Source organism: Dermacentor silvarum, chromosome 1 (assembly GCF_013339745.2).
Source record: "Dermacentor silvarum isolate Dsil-2018 chromosome 1, BIME_Dsil_1.4, whole genome shotgun sequence".
NCBI lineage: Eukaryota > Metazoa > Arthropoda > Arachnida > Ixodida > Ixodidae > Dermacentor > Dermacentor silvarum.
In genome coordinates, this window is record NC_051154.1 from 198,242,629 (window position 1) to 198,263,136 (window position 20,508).

A 20,508-nucleotide genomic window follows, 5' to 3' on the forward strand; every position below is an offset into this window, starting at 1 on the left:
TTTTCATCTGTCCGTGACGGCGTCTATGTGCTTTTTCCCACCGCTGACATACTTCTTGAAATGAATTTGCCCGTTCCCCATACCGTGCTCACTATTACAGGCAATCAGACTTCGCTCCCTCTGCTTAATTTTAACTGCTCACATCAAATTGTTTCCAGGGGCATGTCGTTGGGCAACATTTTGCCTGTCAACGATTGCGAGATATTGGCCTTTGACGCAGCAATTCCGTCGCCCTCTACAGGAACCTCCGATTCACCTACTCTAGTCACAGACGAACTTGAAACTTGGCAAGATGATTGCACCTGACCTTCCTGCGCAAGCTGCTGATCTACACCGTCTCTTGGAAACCTACAGCGGCATTTTTGACCTTGACGACCGCCCTTTAGCCCAGACATTGGTGCTCAACCACCGTATTTACACCGGAGACGCCAATCCGATAAGCCGCCGGCTGTACCGTGTTTCACATGCTGAACGACAAGTGATACAACGAGAAGTTGATAAGATGTTGACTAAAGGCGTTATTGAACCATCTTGCAGTCCGTGGGCGTCCCCTGTTGCCCTTGTCAAGAAGAAAGATGGCAGTTGGCGCTTTTGTGTCGATTACTGACACCTCAACAAAATCACGTGCAAGGATGTCTACCCCTTGCCGCGTATTGATGACGCTTTGGACTGCTTGCGTGGAACCAAGTACTTTTCATCCATAGACCTTTGATCAGGCTATTGGCAAATCTCGGTAGATGACATGCACGAGAAAACTGTCTTCGTAACACCTGACGACCTCTACCAATTCAAGGTTATGCTGTTTGATGTTTGTAATATCCGGCAACTTTTGAAAGAATGAATGGACTCATTACTCCGTGGCTATAATGGTCTACATGCCTGTGTTACCTGGACGATGTGATAGTCTTTCAACCAACTTTCTCGAGTCATCTAACACGTCTGTTGGCCATTCCTGCTGTTTTTCGATGAGTCGGCCTGCAATTGAAGTCATCCAAGTGCCACTTTGGACGTCGTCAAAATACTGTTCTTGGCCATCTCGTCAGTGTTGCTGGCGTTCAACCTGACCCTGTCCAGAACTTTCTTGTTCCATCTTCCACTGCAGACCTAAGAAGCTTTGTAGGACTGTGCTCGTACTTCCGTCGCTTCATCAACAATTTCGCCGATACCGCTCGCCCACTTACCGACTTACTTAAGAAGGATGTTGCTTTCACATGGGGCCTTGCTCAGACCAAAGCCTTCACCGCCCTTGTACGCTTGCTAACGCTTGCTAGGACCAGAATTTTTACTCGTTGTCTTGCGCCATCTCCGGACATCTCTGCTTGAGCAGTTGCATGACTCACCTACTGCAGGCCACCTCGACGTCTCGTACTTACGACCGCGTATGGTGTGCTGCTTCTACTGGCCAGGCCTGTACCGCTTTGTGCGCCGCTACGTTGTAGCCTGAGCGCTCTGTCAGCACCGCAGAAAACCTGCTTTGCTTCCTGCTGGACGTCTTCACCCCATCGATGTGCCCTCCGAACCATTCTTTCGAGTCGGTCTCGATCTTCTCAGCCTTTTTCCGACGTAGACATCTGGCAATAAGTGGGTCGCTGTTGCGACTGACTACGCTACCTGGTACTTGATCACACGAGCTTTGCCCACAAGCTGTGCAACTGAGGTGGTGGATTTCCTTTTACATGACGTCATCCTCCATCATGGCGAGCACCCCAGTAGCTCCTCACTGATCGCGGCCACACCTTCTTGTCCCGAGTTGTTAGGAGACCTACTTGCTCCTGTTCTGCTGAGCACAAGTTTTCCACCGCCTACCACCCGCAGATAAACGGACTCGCGCAGCGGCTGAATCGCATGTTGACAGAAATGCTTTCTATGTACGTTTCTGACAACCAGAATGATTAGGACAGCACATTACCCTTTGTGAGCTTCGCCTATAATTGTCCCGTCACGAGACCGCTGGCTTTTCACCATTTTATCTTGTATTTGGCTACCACCCTACTCTGCCCTTTGACACATTGCTTCCTTCCTCGACGCACGCTTCCACTGAATATGCTCAAGACGTTTTCGCCATGGCTCACACAGCGCGCCAGATTGCCAGCTCCTGGCTCACTGAGTCTCAAACTGCACAGAAGATCCGGTACGACAGCCGACATCGGGACGTTCGATTTCCTCCTGGCTCCACTGTCCTCCTATGGACACCATGTTGCCGTATCAGCTTGTCTGAAAAGCTGATGCCACGCTACACAGGGCCTTACACGATATTGCGTCAGCTTGGCGATGTCAACTATGAGATCGCCCCGCTGGACTCACTTGTACCCACTGATGTTGTGCATGTGTCTCGGCTGAAGCCTTACTTTGCTGCGAGTTCATGTCCCTTCTAGTTAGCACCGAGACAGCGCCTTTACAGGTGGGGGTTATGTTACGGAGCAACCAAGAGTGGCACTAGTCAGAAGAAGCTTTGATGTGTGGAGGTGGAATCGGTATCGACAGCCATCTTGTTTATGTGTCGTTGCTGCTCTTGTATATATTGTAAATACATCTTCATCTGTGACTTCCGCTTCGTAACAATATTTTCACTTTTGCACTCTTTTGGCAGGCACTCCATCTTTATTGAACTTCCATGCAATTTTCTTTTTCTGCAGTCTTTGAATATCAACTGCAGCCAAATTGGGGATACACGCCCAATCTCCTTTTGTGAATTTAGTCCCAACTCACAAATGCTAGCAACGTCTTCCTGGTAAGTGTTTTCATTCGTATAAGTGCATGCCACTGTTGCTTACACACATACAGGCATGGCAGCTACAATTATAACTTTATCATGGTGCTACCCTTGGTGTGCTGTTTTTTTGTATTGTGATTTGTGGATGGTCAGCATTAGTGCTTCAAGTTTTGCATGTGTGTGCATGTGTTGAGAAAAAATATTGCTTTAAGGGTGCACGAACATTTTCTTGTATTATTTCAAAGTTGCAACCAGTAACACGCACTCAGGATCTCTGCCATGGGGGGGGGGGTGAATTTTTGTGGGGGGGGGGGGGGAAGCAAGCACTTTGCATAATATGCAATTTCTTTTTTTTAGCGAGAGGAATCCTGCAGCAAATAATATGCCTAATAATTATAATAATATAATGACACCAAGGATGATGACGATCTTTATTTCTTTAGCATTTTACTCAAAGTAATTTAAGAGTGAATGAATAAATACAAGACAGTGATAGAGTGTTTTTGTTAATCAGGAAAACTCGACCTCAAGCCACTTCCTGAATTGTAATGACAATGTGAACAGAGCACTGCAGGTGCAAGTTGGACTGGTGGGGCGTCCCGCGTGGGGGGAGTTACAACACCCGAGCCTCCCCCCGTCGGTGTGCCACTGGTTGCAACTAATATTTGCAACTGTTATGCAGCCTGACTGGATGTGAAAAACTTGCTTCAATGTTGCTAGTGCAGCCATACAGACTGTTTGTGCCGCAATACAACAATGTCGTATTTATTCATTAAAGGAGTGGGCTGTGCAAGCTGTGGTCGATCCCAGAGTGCAATCCCATCAGGACCTTAAGAGGTAGTAGCTTGATTTTTTCTGGTATTTCTGTTGTTTCATTCAGAATAATTTCATCTGTACTACTTGTTTTTTTGTCATCTCTTTCCGCCGCATTTTATACGTTAAATACATGTCCAGGATGCTCCTAACTATGATGCACAATGTTTAAAAAGAAGGCCATCTATGCAGATGAAACCAATTGTTTGTTGTTAGCAGCCATCTGAAGACACTGCCTGTGTTTTTGTGGTTGGCACAATCCATTAGCGCCCAGTGTACTTTTCGAAAATACAGCACCATGTTTATTTGTATATAATTAAGATGAAACAAACTAAAATTCCAAGCAAGCGACCCCACCCGTCGAAGAGGCCCCCCCAACTTCACTGCTAATTTCAAATTTCCGCCCCGTTCCGTGAAGCAGGGTTTTGCCAAGATAATCACCTTGTAGTTATTTGTCAGCTGTATGATGTCTTTGATCTTTTTAAATGCCAAACGAGATATGCTTAAAATAACAGGCATTGCCACGCATGCAGGTAAATTGTTTTTATCATGCTTAAGATTTACTTCCTGAAACTGAATTTCATGTGTGTGTTTGAGAAAAGAATGCGATAGATGATATTGCATGTAGAGTCGATCTTGGATATATCAAACTCGAAGCGGGTCGCAGTATAGTTCGACATATTGATAATTCAAAATATTAAATATGCCTACCTGAAACTTATCTGAAAACTCTACACATCTTGGACAGTTTTCTAAGATCTTGATTCACCGATTTGTTTCTGCAAGGCCACGTTGAGCGCGCAGAAGTTTATTTTTTGCACACAAATGTTGCAAGTCACATGGGCTGCGGAATGGTCTCTGATACACTGATCACGGCGCCAACGATCACGACTTGGCAGCGAGACTGCAGTGACAGCATTGGGTCGAAGTGCTTGTTGCATGTTTTTATTCAAGGTAAAGTAAAAATTGACGCAGCATGGAAGCAAAGCAGCCAGTAATATGTGCTGTGTTGCCACCAGTGCACTTGTACTGCGAATTGGGCATGAACGGGCCCTGCATGTTCGTTAGAGTGCACCGTTTTTGACGGTTCATCATACGTCAGCAATGTGTCGATTCAGGCAGCCGCTGCCAGATTTGGAAGTGGCTTTTAGCTTGCAGAACATCCGAGTACATTATCACTCGCATGTAACCCTGCGATAATGAATGAAACACGTTAGCACGGACCCGTGAATCGCACAACATAAGCCTTGCACACAGCTGCTGCGACGGTCTTTCTGCGAAGACTACTGAAGTGCACATATGGCTTGCAATAGTAATGGGGTTTGCGGTCGGAATTGTTTTGCCCACTCGTGAAACCCTGAAATCCCATTTCTGGAAACTCCTGTCTACAAGAAGACAAACTTGGTGGGACAAACATCTCTGGTTCGGCATTCCATGCTCAGAGCCAATCACTGAAAAGATGTTATCCACACTTTCTTGTGGAATGCTTATATTTGACCGGGAGGCCTTTCACATTCTTAAAGCGATCTTCAAATTCAGCCTGGGTCAGCAGCTTATTTGCTCGAAGCATTTGGCGCGAAATTTTGGCGTGCCCATTGGGTGAGAATTGTTGCAGAACGAGATGCCGATGCGCGATGAGCTCATGGGGCTCGAGTGACCCAAGATGCTCATTGTCATTTTAAGGCAGAGATTGGAAACTGAAATGAAATTGAGCTGGGGGGCAATGCTGGATTACGATGCCACCACGCTGGCAGAGCAAAACATGACGCTCACTTTCTGCCACCTGCAGCAGGGAACATTGACGTGTTTGGGTTATCGCCTATTAAAAACGTGCAGTGCGCTTCCTACTCCACATGCACGGTGAAAGAGTTGTAGGTGAAGAAGCTTATCACAATTGGTTGGTGGCGATAGCTGTGAATGGGCGAAGTGTGACGCGAAGGAGATTTGCTGGTGCCGAAATAGGAAACCGAGTGCATGGTAGCACTTTACGTTACACGGTTGGGTGAGTACCGCAGGGAAGCTGCCGCTGTGAGTGCCTACTGCTCTCGATCCCGCGTGCCTGGGACCTTTTCTTGTTTACACGGGATCTAGCGGCCCGGAAACATATCATGCAATCGCAGTTTGGCGATACAGTATAGACCACTTATAACGTAACCGCTTATAGTGCAGGACCGGTTATAGTACGGTCTTCTCAGACTCCCGTTAATTTTCTCATAGCACTCCATGTATATGCATACAGCTTACAGTGCAGCCGCGTGAGACGAAATACTGGTTATAATGCGGCTTCTGCGGGAAAATCTCGCCGACAAGAGCGGTAGCGAGCACGCTTCTCAACGAGGTGCACCCACCGATGCGAGAGGAGATCAATGAGTGCGATGAGGAGGAGGAGCATTAGACGGGGAGCATGAGTCCAAGAGCGATAGAATCGTCGCCGCCTGCCGTATGTGCGAGTAAAAGCGCGCGGGGGGCGCGCCTTCACAGAGAGCGAACGCACAGCGGAGAGCAAACGCGACTTCCATCACGCGAAAGGCCTTGGGGGTTTGGGAGGCAGGGAGGGAGGGGGGGGGAGGCCGACGCTGTGCTGCGAGCAAAGCGGGAAGGCAGCGCGGGAGGGAGGGAGGGGGGGGCGGCTTTTACTCTGCCAACAAATGCGTTCGCACCTGTGCAGGCTGTCAGTGTTGTCGTGCGCACCGTATCTTGAAAGCGATCTCCACACGGCTCTGACCTTTGTATGCGCTTTGCTTACGCCGCTCAGTTTATGTTGAAGCAATAGACTGCACGAACCTTCGCTCGCTGCGGCGGCCGCGTTTCCCCACGTCTGCGTTGTGGCAGTGGTCGTCTGCGGTCATCGAGTCTATTCATGTTTGCTTGTGTGCGTTGACACCACGCTTGTTAATTCAGTTAGTAAGCGAATGTGTCAAGTTAATGCAGCCGATAAAACTACTATCCCTACTCCTTATAGCTCTCTACTAATTTGCTATCGCAATTGATCGATGCTTCGCCTTTCGGGTGAAACTGAGACATTAAAAAAAAATTATTGCTTTGTCTGCTTCATGCAAAGATCGTGGGTACTTGGGACATTAACCTTTCAATGTTCGTAAATTTAAACGGATGCAAAACTCCCAGTCGCATGCTTCGATTCTCGGATACGCGCGGCTGCTTGGTCTACATGTTTTGCATATGTGCAGGGCTTGAAAATCGTTGTTTTGGTTATACAGTTAAACCTGGATATAACGAAATTCACAAATTTCCAAAAAACTTTGTTATAAAGAGGATTTCGTTATATGCAGGTTCGGCATGAAAATTCGAAAAAGCAACGCTTACCGTATTTACTCGATTCTAACGCGCCCTTGATTGTAACGCGCACCCGTTTTCCATTTTTGTCGAAGCATTCATCCTTGGAATGTCACACCAGGTACTGGATGCGTGTACGCATGTCGTTTCGCACAAGCGCGAGGCATCGGAAACGAAGAGCGGGTGTCACAATGGCGTCGTATAGTGTTACAGTAGAACCCCGCTGTTACGTTCCCGGGTGCTGCGTTTTCCCGGCTGTTACGTCGTTTTCAGCCTGTCCCGGCACAGCTCCCATAGAACCCAATGCATTGGTAACCCTGCTGTTGCGTCGCAACTGTGGGACCGTTCCCGCATTATACGTTGCGAACTGCCACCCCGCGCCGGCCCGAGCAGCCATTTTGACTTTTCATGTCGCTTTGGCTTGGTGGCTTGACAATGGCATTGGCCGCCTAAAGTGCCGGGGGCGACAACATGATGTATTTTCGGTTTCCGCCAGCAAAAGTATGGCCCTTGAGATCCGTATTTGCTATCTAAAGATGGTGTCTATGACGCGTTGTGGCCCTAAAATTGGTTTTGGCTCATAGATGTTCCGTATAAAGTCCAAGGGCGATAACGCAGCCGCCGCGCGCCGTATGCTGTATGGGCGACTGAAAATGTGTGAGGGGAGCCGACTACCGCGTCTAAATCTCGCGTGCTTAAGAAAGAAAAGCAGGGAGGAAGCGCGCCTTCCGTTGCGCTCGAGGCACCGGCGAGGGAGTTAGGGATAGCGGGCGGCGTTGTACTGTACTCTGGCATCAACTGCGTACTGCGCGGCGGCGCGGTCGCGTGGGCCGTATCTTGAAAGCGATCTGCGTTGGGGCAGAGTCTAGACGGTGTAGGTGCGTCGGCGGCTCGAAGCTTTGTGCGTGCTGTGTGTTCTCGGCGCCCAGTCACGCCTGCGGCGGCAAGATCGCCGGGTCGAGGGACGCAGGCCCGCCTCGCACATGCTCGCACGCACACACACGTGCGCTCGCTTCGCTTTCCGTCGTGGCGGAGAAGGTGCTTCCGGTTGCTGCTCGCGCAAAAATGACAAAATTTGGGGCGAAATCTCTAGGTTGTCGGCGGGGAAAATTCATTATTTCGAGGGGGTCTCCCGCTGCCACTTCGTTACGTAGAGGTCTCAAATACATGTGCTTCTATGGAGCAACGGCGGGGAATAGAAAAACTTCGTTATATCCAGGAATTTGTTATATGGAGGTTCGTTATAAGCAGGTTTAACTGTAGTGCGGTACCGCTTATAGTGCAGATATTCACGACTCCGGCGACTTACGTTATAAGTGGTCTACACTGTGTACTGAACGTTGGTGCCGAAAAGTCGTGTTTTCTAGTAACGTATTTATGGGTAAAAGAGAAGCAAGTTTTTTTTGTGTTCTCGGTTGTGAATGTTGGCGCCGGGAAATTGTATGAAACGGGATTATATCAATGAGGTCCTACTGTATATGTAGAACATCTTGCTAATATGTCCATCTTAGCAGAAGCTGAGCTCAAGGTATGTTCACTGTATGTATAGGAAACTTAAAAGAGTCCCCGAACTCTTTACTTGATCACAGAATTTGTTTTAACAGATTTTGTCTCAAAAGGAGTCTTTACTGTACTTGGCTGTATTTAATGTACAGAGTTGTCCTGCTGCAGGATGTCGGAGGCATAGTTAGAGCTATGGCTGGACAAGATTTGTTTAGGTATGCATAAGTAGATGTGAAATAACGGCTATGCTGTTTAGCAATATAATAAATTTACCAGTATGCGTGAGCACTGTTTCACTAGGGCGAAAGTAATTGGGTTTGAGGCTTGTTTATCATATTTAAATGGTGATGCATCTTCCAGTTAGTGATTCACACACGGAACATTTTGTGACATCCTGCCAACTGAACAAGTGTTCACTGCTTTGCCTTTACTTGGAGGCCATGAAACGTGTCAGGCCAACTTGTTTTTATTTTGAGAGTCTCGCACAGCCGCAGGGCTTTGTGACCAGTGTCTACGACTAGCTTCAGTCATTTTATGCAGCCTATATATCTCCTTTCTGTGGAAGGCATGCCAAACTATGAAAACGACCAGAAAGGAACCTCATATGTATGGTTGCCAACCATCCTGTATCTAGCGGGGCAGTCCCAACTTGACCCTGTAGGGATGGCCAAATGCCTCAACTTTTGCTTTCTTTATCTACTGGATAACAATAACTAGACCACATTTCCTTTTTATAATGCTTGACAGCTCATTTGCATAGTCTTTTTTGTTTTGTTCATTTGTATTGTCATAAACACAAAGGCGCATTCGTTTTTGTTTGGTTCTAGTTCTTTTATAGGCCTTAATCGTTCATAGTATCTCTATCCGCATTGGTTGCCATGTTAGTCAGGTAACTAGGTGCACTTGTAAATCGCGATATGGTAGGTCTAAAAAATTTGGTGAACTTTGTTGCACATACAGTCTGGCAGCTCCTGGCATTTACAGGGTCAGTCGTCGTGTGTCCCTTGACTTCTCTTGACTTCGTCCACTTGAGAGTTGGTAACCCTACTTCCCTACTTGTATGTGACCTTTGATGTGGACCTTCCAAAGTGTGACCTTAGCACTGAAAACAAGGAAGCCATCCAGGAAATACTTCAAGAGAAAAGCAAGACAAAAATTTATAATGGGCTGCGTGGATACTAGTGTGTCCCAGTGGACTGCTATACTACTAGTTGTACAGATTTTTTTTTTCTTTTTCACACATTTGTTAGCTCTTCTGTGGAGGGCACCAAGTGGCATGTTGGCATGCCAAGCAGGGTTTTAACATGCAGTGTGCAAGTGTACTGACTGTTCTGCATATTTAACCTTCTGTTTGGTCTAGGACACAACTGCAATGTGGGTGCCATCACATTCCATCCACGGTCAACTTACCTGCAGTCTGAGAATGCACTCAACATGGCCTCTTGCTCTGCTGATGGCGTTGTCAACTTGTGGAACTTGAAGAGGTACAGTGGTGCTGCAGTCATCTTCTCAAATGTCTTTCAAAGCTGAGTGATCATTAGTTTTACTGTTCTGATGCCCTTTTTCCTTTGAATAGGGCTTTGCTGGTCCTGAGCGCGTAGTAAAAAGAGAGAAAAAAAAAGTACCGTGTACATTTCTTTTTGTCTATGAAGGGGCTAATGTGGCCGTCTTACAGATGTCATTTTGAAACATACATTAGTTCAACTGCCAGGCCAGCTTCACTTGCCTTTGTTTAAAAAGCTTGCAAGCTCGCCTTGCTATTTAGTGTTTTGTTTGCCTTTTTTCCCTTCTGCAGCTGTGCAGATGGTATGGGGTTCTGCTGCTGAGCACAAGGTCACTGGTTAAATTACAGTGTAGACCGCTTGTAACTAAGTCGCGGGAGTTGTAAAAATCTGCGCTATAAGCGGTACCGCGTTATAGCCAAAGCATGCTTCTTTCAGCTTTTGCCTATGCCAAACGAACCACCCACCTTTCAAACACAATTTATTACATACTTCACTCACACACCCATGCAACACAATCGCAACACAGCACAGAAACCAACTTCTCCTGACAAGTGCGGCATCAGCGGAAGAATGCTGTTATTTTCGTCTGGACATTTTTTTTAACAGCGCTTCGAACAATTTCGTCCTCTACAAGGCTTAAGCACTGAAGCGCTTTCTCACTCAAACTGTTCTTTGTGCAGTACATCTTCACTTTGCTGAGGTATTCCAAAGCGTCTTTGCACATCTGGGTCTGGCGTCGGGTCGACATCATCGTCCGACTCGTCTTCGGTTGCAAGCTCCGCGCTACCGAGCACCGCTACGACGATCTCATCATCTGTGCTCGCTTCCTTGCAGACAGGTAGCTCCGACTCACCGGTATCGACATATTCTTGGAAGGTGTCTGTGGCGGAAACAAACTTGCTTTCAATGAGGCCGGACATGCACATGTCTTCGGTGTTGACCGTCTTATTGGCAACATTGTCGCTCGGCTCATCGGCATCAAGAGCCTCTGCATTGCGCACGAAGCCTGCTTTGTTGAAGCACTTGCTTATTGTAGTGGCTTTTACCTGCCAACACTAAGCGGCAACCATATCAATCGCGCCCCTTAAATTCTCTTTAAGAGGCTGCTGCTGCTGCATGCTCAGCAAAACTCTTTCGCAGATGCGTTTTTTGTAAAGTACCTTTGCGGTTGCGATGACACCCTGGTCGAGCGGCTGACATTTTGCAGTCGCGTTGGCAGGCAGAATTGTCGAGAATGAGCACGATCTCTCGCTTCTCTGCCACCATGTCTTCATCGAACTTGCAAAGCTAGCTTGTGAACATGTCTTGCATCATCCGCGCCTTTTTGTTGGATTTGTATGTCACTGGCAGGCACTCTCGCTTTTTAAAGCAACGTGCCCTCACTGATTTTCCAGTGACAAACAGGCGGCGCTTGTCGCTTCCATCCATGTTAGCGCACAACAACACAGTTATGCGCTCTTTTGAGGCCTTGCGGTCAGAGCAGGCTTCGCCTCTCGGCGCAAGAGTGCGGTTGGGCAGAAGGTTATAAAATACACCAGCTTCGTCGGCATTGTATACGTCTCTGTCCGTATACGTGGACAGCATGGCTTCCAAATTTAAGTGAAGCCAGACCACGGTGTAAGATATATACTCTTTAGGTGAGGACACTCGCCAGACTCGATCGCCCAGATAAAGTAGCAAAGGCGTGCGCCGACCGACCCGGTGACGGCAGCGGATACCTATCGGCAGTACGACGCAACTTCAACACAGAAAACTTTTTATTGGTTTAATCTCCCGTTGTTATAGCAACCGGCGGTTCGCGGGAAATCCGAAATGACTGAGTGACGCGCGAAAGTAGGTCACCGGGGAGAGGGCATGAGCGCGTTCTTTGTCGGCACAAGCTCTCGCCTGCGTTTTAACTGAAGTTGCATCGTTCCGCCGATAGGTATCCGCTGCCGTCACCGCCCCCGATAGACGCGCGCCCTTGCTACTTTATCTGGTCGATCGCGTCTAGCAAGCAAGCCGAGAACTGTCCCCACCTAAAGAGTATATATCTTACACCGTGAGCCAGACTTTGGTGGACTCGTCGTTGACATCACCGCTTTCACTGCACACCAGTTTGCAGCTGATGCCATGGCGTTCCTTGAATCGCTGGATCCATCCATTAAGTGGGTTGAAGTCGTTGTGGCCTAAAGGAGCACCAAGGGACTTGGCTTTTTGTTGGAGCATGGGGCCACTCTCTGGTATGCTCCGAACCCTAACTTCACGGAACCATCTAAGGAGCGCTGCGCCCACTTCTTCGTACTTCGACGTACATATTCTCTTCCGTGACAGGGAAGACTAATCTTGCTGCAGTTGCTGCCGCAATTTGTCCTTGTTCTTGTATATGGTCGACACGGTTGTGTCGGAAACGCCGTATTTGGCCGCCATGGTGACAAAAGCCCGGCAACACATGTGCACAGAGGACAACTATGACACGACGAGATCACGACGTGCACACACCAAATGCAACAAAGAGACTGAAAAAAAAAAAGGAGTTCGCTATTGCTTCTACCCCGCACTCCACGCAGCGCGCACCCTGATTGGACGCTGCTATAGTGACGAAAAAACTCGCCCTCCTTCCTCTAAAGTCTCCTGCCCTTCTCCTCCTTTTTGTTTTGCTTTTCGCCGCTGGTCCTCACGCGTGCGCCCACACTCCCCCTTCTCCGGGTTTGCCTGCCCGGCAACCGTGCGGCCGTGTGGGTAAAGCCCCTCAATATAAAAGTAGCGCCAACCACTTCCCTCCTCCTCCATTCCATTGTGGCGCTCGGTGCGGCCAGCGCGATCGAGGCGCGATCTTGACAGTGACGCTGCCTACGTCGAACCTGCCGTAGCAGACGACAGCTAACGCTCTACCGGAGGAAATCCGCGGAAAACTTTCATTGCGCCCTGCGGAGCAGTTTTTGAAGCACGATTTTGCTTCGTCAGTGAGTAACTGGCCTTAATAATGCCGTTTTGGAAGCAACAACGCGACGATGCGAGACGGTGCATTACCAAGTGTGCAGCAAGCGTTTGCGCTCGCCAGATGATAAACAAAAAAAGCCTTTTGCCCTCGCCTTGTCGGTTGCAGCAACTGAAGGTGTAGCAGCACGCCATCACAACGAAGTTCTTGTTCCTAACACGTTTGATCCGTCTTTGCGTACAGCACTTTCATCGCACAGGTCCAAGAATGGCCGTCGGAGCGTGCTGGAAAGAAAAAAATATACAAAACCGCGACGTGTGCTTCCACGTGACACGGATTGGCCATTGGGGGAGCGGAGGAGGGTGGGGCGACAGGAGGCGGCGAGGAGGAAATGCCGGGGTGAGTGCGGTGGCGGCAAGATGAAGAATGGCGCTACTTTTATAGATAGAGCTGCCTTACACGTGGGCCGTGCTCAACGCATCCTAGAAAAGGCCGTGCTCCGTGCGCATATTTCATGGTCGTGAGCTTAAGGGAACCGCGCTATAGCCGGTATTCTGCTTCGCGCGCCTACGCAATAAACGGTCCGCCTATACATTGAGTTCTATGATAGACATATCGGTGGTCAAAAAAACCCACGCTATAACCGGTCCCACGCCAAATGCGCTTACGTTATAAGTGGTGTGCACTGTATATGCTGGGGTGTTTGAATACTCGAATATTCGATTTCAGATTGAATGGTGAACATTCAAATAATTCGATTCGTGAATCAAATATTCCGTATACTGTCGAACCTCGATGTAACAAAGTTGTTCTTGCAGTGAAAAATTTCTTTAGATCGCAAATTCAAGGTCTGAAAGTTTCAGCAGTAAAAGTCATTTCACAAATTCCCAGACCATTCCTGATGGATAGTATCTTGTCAGTGATCACTTATAAACAGATTGCAAGAAGGTCGGGCCATAATAGCATGGTTATGAGCGCCAGCGCACACGGTGCAGATCGCACGGAGAAAAGTTCATCGCCATGGCTCACGGCGTCGGAGATTAGCATGTTGCGTCGTGCGGCGCAGTATATCTTGGATGCCATGCTTAATGCCCACAGCCGTCGTCAGATGATACCCTCAATTAAAAACAAAAGTGAAAAAAAAATACGGGTATGCGTCCCCAGAAAAAAAAATATTGCAGTTTCTCCAGAAAGGCAGAGCATTGATGGTGATAGCAAAGATGCAACTACACGAAGTAAGGCTTGTAGTTTTATCGGTGTCACGCGCGCTCAGGCAAAGAACACTCGCTGTCGCAACGCGAGCGAACGCTTCGCACCATACCTTGGAAACTTGACATTACGCGACCACCAACACTAGATGCATGGGAACAAAATGCGCATGAAGGCACCAGATATCTCGGCTGGACCTTTGCACTTGCCGAAGATTAACTCCAAAATACAGCACGTGGCCCGCATATTGACAGCTATGCGCAGCTGCAGCAAGGGTAGAGAAGAAGAGATGCGTGCGCTAGTAGGTGGAGGGGGGTAGAGGACGCGCGCCTATCCACCCTCTCCCCATAGGCGTGGGTTCCCTGCCCCCCTCCCCCTCTAGCATGTGCTTGATCACGTTACCATGCACTCACCTCTTCCCCACCCTCCTTGGGTTGAAGGAATCGTCAGCTCTTGTGTTTCTCTGAGCTGCCGGCCGTCCCGTGGCCTCCGCAAGTTATGCAACAAATGGCGCAGCACTGTTTCCTGCAATCACGACGCGCGCGCTTTGACCGTGTTTTTGCCGCTTGAACTTTTAATGCCTGGAAGGACGCTTGCAAATAAATTTTTCCTTGGCAGACGTTTTATAGTTTTTTTTGCGAGGTTTATCAGCCATACAGGGTCCTAGTACATCTTTGAAATGCCCGAAAACTTCGTTAAATCAAAACTGTGTGACGAAATTGCTTCATTAAATTGCGGAAAAGAATAAACTGTTTTCAATGGAACTAAGATTGGGAAATAAAAATTGTTTGTTACATCACGAATTTTATTAAATGAGGTTCATTATATCGACATTTGACTGTATACGGTGAATGACCAGGCCGTTTTCGGTGTCTTGACGTGTGCAGCATTCCCACGGCACGCAATCTCTATCGGTACAAGGTTCGACTAGGTCGACCTGACCGATCGAAATCATTAATGCTATGCGGACAGAGGAAACAACAAAAGCAGCATGTATGGAAAGCACAGAAGCATGTGCGAAGATTGGTTCAATTAGCCGCCAGAAGGCACGCTGATCATATTGGATATGAGTGTTCAATGTTCACGCACCCAGATTTGCACAGTTTGGAGCTTTCTGCCCACATGCGAGCACGCAGAGAAACTTGGCATGCATGCTTGCAGTAGTTTCCTGCCCGCGAATCTGAATGCCACTTCAATGGCACGAACTTGTCGTGGACCTCCCGATTTGAGAGCTCTTTATCATTGCCACCAAATGCACTCTATTCGTGCAGTCCCGATGACCGCGTGGAGCAGTGCCAATCGTCATGTGATGTGCATTCCCCGCTTTTGTCCGTCACACAAATTGGCCTTAACAAGCTGATAACCCACAGAAACCATCTGCCATAAAGATGGAAAAACCCTCCCGTTTCCTGGAATAAAACTGGGAAGCAAAACTTCCTCAGCAATAGAAGACTGCTATTAAGAGGGGACATGGTTCTTTAGGCCTAAATACAGTGTAGACCGCTTATAATGTAAGTCACCGGAGTCACGAATGCCTGCGTTATAAGCGATACCACACTATTACCAAAACAACTATTTTATTGCGATAGCATTATATGGACACTCCAGGTGCCTTTCTAGCTGCCGTAGCTGTCGCCGCAAGGTTCCGTATAAAGTCCAAGGGTCAAAGTGTGCGAGGGTAGTATGTCAAAGCGTGTGAGGGTGAGCCGGTGATCGCGTCTCAATCTCGCACACACAAGGGAGGAAAGCGGGAAGGTAGCGCGCTGTCTTCCATCGCGTGCAAGGCTCGGAGGGGGGGGGGGGGGGGGGGGGGGCTGCGTATACTCTGAGCGCGCACGCCCGTTCGCAGGGGCGGGCGTGTGCAGAGAGCCGAGAGTCGCGGCGACGGACATGCTTTCGAGCGCTCCCGCCATTACATCATTCTACCAGCACCTCGTGAGGAATGCTGGGATGCGTGGCCGGCGCGGCTTGGTGCGCTGGGCGAAAAATATAAACGGAGCTATTCACGTGCCAGCAACGTTGGAACACGCCTGATGGCGTGAGACGCGCCGGTTGTTCGCCACCGTGATGTCGTGGAACTCGACGTGCGCACTCGCGTTACGTTGTAGTATATCTGCGGCTTGAGGGGGAGCGTTCGCCGTCTCAGTTGACTGCCAAACTTCCAGGCAGCCGCACTGTAACCGGTATTTCGTCTCCCGCAACTGCACTATAAGCGACACGTGTATACATGGAGTTCTATGGGAAAATTAACGGGAGTATGAAACGATCGTACTATATCCGGTACTGCACTATAAGCGGTTACGTTATAAGTGGTCTATACTGTATTACCAAAAAATCGAGCTTTGTAAGATTGCATTTTCGGATTCTGAATCTATTATTCTCTTGATCTGTCAGGTTTCTTATCTTGTTTGTCGATATTTAAACCATAATATATTAATTTTACCACTATAGGCGGGGGGGGATTTGTTTGTTGTTCATTTTCGCAAAAGACTACTTTTACACACGCATCAAGACATTTACTGTGATACATCAGTAGCTATAACACTTAGAATAATAATTCTTTTTGCAGCATGAAGCTGGATGTTTGGAGCACACAACATAGGAAGCACTTTTAAAGTTTTTTTTTTTTTTTAGGTTTATAAAATGTCTTGTGTGTGACCAGTGCATGGCCATGTTCAAAACAGTGAAGTTCAGTGTACTATAAAGTACGAAATATTGACCCAATCATAAAAGTGCTTCCATTGTTGTGAGTCTTGAGGTTTCTGCTATTGATGCATATGTCATTTGTGTGGCGGTTATTTGTCTATTGTAGTATAAACAAAAGACATTGCTTTCTTAATTATGTAATGAAATAATGAATCCACAGGAGAGATAACTGCATTTTTAGAATCAAGAGAAGAAACTGAACAACCATGCCAACTTTTATCAAGTGGGGTTCAAAATGGCCTACTGTTCAAATGAAAACCTCATTGATATTTAGGTCAAATTCCTATTTCTTCAGCTTCATAGGCAAAAAGAACACTTGATTTTATTAGACTGAAATTCTATAAAAACATTTTCCAAACCTTCATGTATGAAGAGAGTTATTAGTGCTGGCATAATAATTTTGCATTCGCTTTAATCAGAGTAGAGTATACATTTAGATTCCTAGGCACCCAAATTACTGATAGCTAGCTACATTGTTGTTACGTAATATAAGTAGCCTCTTGAGCACATGCAGCACTGTGTTTTTTGCACAATATATGCGAGCATAAACGTTTGTGTTAAATTTTCTGATATTCAGTATTTGATTCGAAATCTACTATTCGGTATTTGCACACCCCTAATTATATGTGGTAGCAGCGGCATGTCAACGGGGGCAAAATGCTAAAACGCTCGTGTACTAGGTGCACGCTAAAGAGCCCTGAAATTAATTCCGAGCTCTTGTAGCCCAAGTGTTGCTTTTGAACGTTAAGCTCCATGAATCGTTCAAATAAACTGTGCTGCACTGTTTGACTGGCGAGATCATGAAAGGGTTAGTGGTGATCTATGAAAGAAAAAAATTGTTCTTCTCCAAGATATACAGATGTGGGGCCTTGTTCACCTTTACATTCTGACAGCCCTAATCTGCTTGGACATTTTCACTCACTGACTACCGTATATACTCGCGTAATGAACGCACTTTAAAAAAAAAATCGAAGCAAAGTTGGGGGTGCGTTTATTATGCGGGGTAAATTTTATGAAAACTTTTTCAAAACAGTAAAACTTGAAAACTAAGACGGTAATGATTTGAAAAATGCATTAGATAGCTTATCTTTGCAGTACGTCGTTCCAATTTTAGTATACAGTAGCCGACCGATTTTCCGGACTTCGCGGGGACTGAAAAATAGTCCGAAAAATCGAGCTGTCCGAAAAACCGAACAGCCCGAAAAACTCCCCCCCCCCCCCCCCCCAAGAGAAAAAAGTTATGAGGCTTAGAGCGGCTTAAGGAAAATGTCGCAGTTTTGCCCAAAAGGCGGAGCATAGATTGCGATAGCAAATTAATAGACAGCGATACGAAGTAAGTATGTTAGTTTTATCGGCAGTATAAAGTTGTAAATATGCGCTTACTAACTAAATAAGTGCGGTGTCACGCGAGCACAGGTTACATGAACACATCTCGCTCGATGACCGCGAGCAAATTGACCTTCGCGCTGTCTATTCTCTCGCTTCAATGCGAACGTCGAAAAAAAACGAAAAAAAAAAAAACTGCGCATACGAAGCTACTGGCACTCGGCGCACGCCCTTTGTACCCATCGCAGATCGCGGGCGCACACTTCGGCCACATAAGGTCTGTTCGATTCGCCTGCACCACTGTGAACCAGTTCATGGCGGTTCACGAGAAGTTCAGAAATTGTGCAGTTCGATTTCTGTGGTGCAGGCACAGCGCGACACTCGAAACGAATGTCAAGGTGCAGACGTGGTGCAGGCGTTATGTTATGTCGGACTAATATGCACGGATTGCGTAAGTTTGAGAGGTCTTGAACTACAGGTGTGATCGCCTTCTGGGGCGTAAATACACACCACACTTGCGTAGATACATCAGACGTGTATAAGCTGGGTTTTAACGGCGATCGCGCCCGTGTGCTGTGTCGTCTGCTGCGCTTCTGCCGCGCACCTGTACGCCTGCACCAAGGCAGCACCGACAGTGGAGTGGGTGCAGCAAAACCATGAACCAGCCCTGCACCTTTCCTGCACCTTTTGAAACGAACGGCGTGGTTCAGCGGACGCCATTGTTGCACCGCTGTAACGAATGGCAGGGTGCAGCACCTCGTGAACTGGTTCAGGCGGTGCAGGCGAATCGAACGTACCTATAGCAGATCGCTTTCAAGATACGGTGCCTGTGCGGCAGCTCCGTCGGCAGCAGCCGCAAGAGCTGAATGCAACTCCCCACCGTCTCCGCCGCCTTCTCCCCGTGCCGCGCGAGCGAACGAAGTCCGCGCGTGCCTCTGGCCGCCTTTCTCTCTCGCGTACGTGAGATTAAATTGCAGTTGCCGGCTGACCCTTGCAAGCTTTCACCCACACACAGCGTACGGCGCAACCGAAACTTGAAAAACAATAAAAAAAAAAAAAAACGGGATTCCACTTAAGTGATATATGACGATAGTGCCGAGCTGACCGAAAAAAAAAAAAGCAAGTGCCGCTTTTTGGAACCTTTGGCCTCGGAGACGAGAGGATAGCGTGCGCCTACTGATCTTGAAGGCTATACAGGGGGGCACTGGAAGCCAAGCCCGGCCAAGCCAGCGGAAAATCTAACATGGCGGCCTCCAAGATCGGGTAGCGTGGCTCGGAGCGAGCGATTTAGTCTGGAAAATCGAACATTGGCACCTAGATTCGTCCGAAAAATCGGTCTCGAAAATGCATTAGCTCTATGGGAATCCTGCCGGTACATCTATGACAGCATTTTTATTGCACTTCACCATGCATCGAAACCACCAGACCTGTCGTCCAGGTTGCTGGCCGCCGCTTCCTGCCGTCTGTCGTTATCGCCACGACCTACTGTACTACTTACCTGATAAGTGAGCAACGCGCCAGTGTGCCTGTTCTAGCTAATATTTCTGCCACTATGATCCTTATGGCGCTAGCAGTTACCCCACCTGCGCCGCACTTCTGGTGTCATCTGCTCGCGCCAAGCCACGATGTTTGCATGGGTATGCACTTACTACGACAAAGAAAATGAGCAAAAGTGCGTTGATCGAGCAAAATCGGCAACAATGCTGCACTGCTGCGTGTCTTTGTGTAAATCATGACAAGGTAAGACGCCTGGCATACGCTTTAAATTGAGTTCCCAGTTTAGGCATGTGCATGATAAAATGGATCAAGGCATGCAGTTTCTAGAAAAGGTGGGGCTGCCCTAGTGTTATTTGGTGTGCCGAAAATGCAGCTACAAGCATTAAATTGTTCTATGTACGTGTTCTATGATTAACGAGATGTACCCATACATTTATTTTCACTTAGTGGCATTTCCCGAATTCCTTCACCGTAGGTGTCAAATTTGCGTTGCAAGCATGCAAGGCAAGGATGGCGCGAAATATTTTTGCAGCAAACGTTCGTGCAAATAAGTTGTGCCGCAAAAAAAAAAACAAAAAACAAAAAAAAAACTATTACTGAAGGTGACTTATCGCCTACGTCTTCATTATTTATTCGTTTCTTTTAACAGCCTGACATCCAAGTTCACATTGGAAGCATGTAGCCTTTACTTCATTTGAGATGCTTTTAGGCCAGAATCTGACACAAAGACTGAAGGCAAGATGCACTGCTTTCAAAACTTCTATCCATTGTACTCTATGTGCACGTGCGGTGCCTGCCGTACCAAAAGTGAGCCGCATGTAATTAGCAAAAAGTGTAACGAGGTGCAAGCACGTACATTATTCCGTCCAATTATATGCAGTAAGTAAATGGTCCTCGGTTCTATACATTACGCGTGTCTATTGCAAAGCCTGTCATAGAATGACAGGCTTTGAAACAGATCCACCACTAATCTTCAATGAGAGCTTAGAATGCGTAGTTGATGGTGCCAAGACTTGCACGCT

General features: G+C 47.5%; 1 protein-coding gene across 2 annotated transcripts in view; it reads left to right on the forward strand.

Moving 5' to 3' along the window:
- Positions 1-20,508, forward strand: part of LOC119436624 (U4/U6 small nuclear ribonucleoprotein Prp4-like) — a 97,793-nt gene that overhangs the window by 35,886 nt on the left and 41,399 nt on the right. For both annotated transcript variants that reach the window (XM_049659263.1, XM_037703544.2), the window contains exons 7-9: positions 2,637-2,731; positions 3,492-3,550; positions 9,684-9,807. In XM_049659263.1, the coding sequence (XP_049515220.1) occupies positions 2,637-2,731; positions 3,492-3,550; positions 9,684-9,807 (278 nt within the window). The remainder of the gene's footprint in view (positions 1-2,636; positions 2,732-3,491; positions 3,551-9,683; positions 9,808-20,508) is intronic.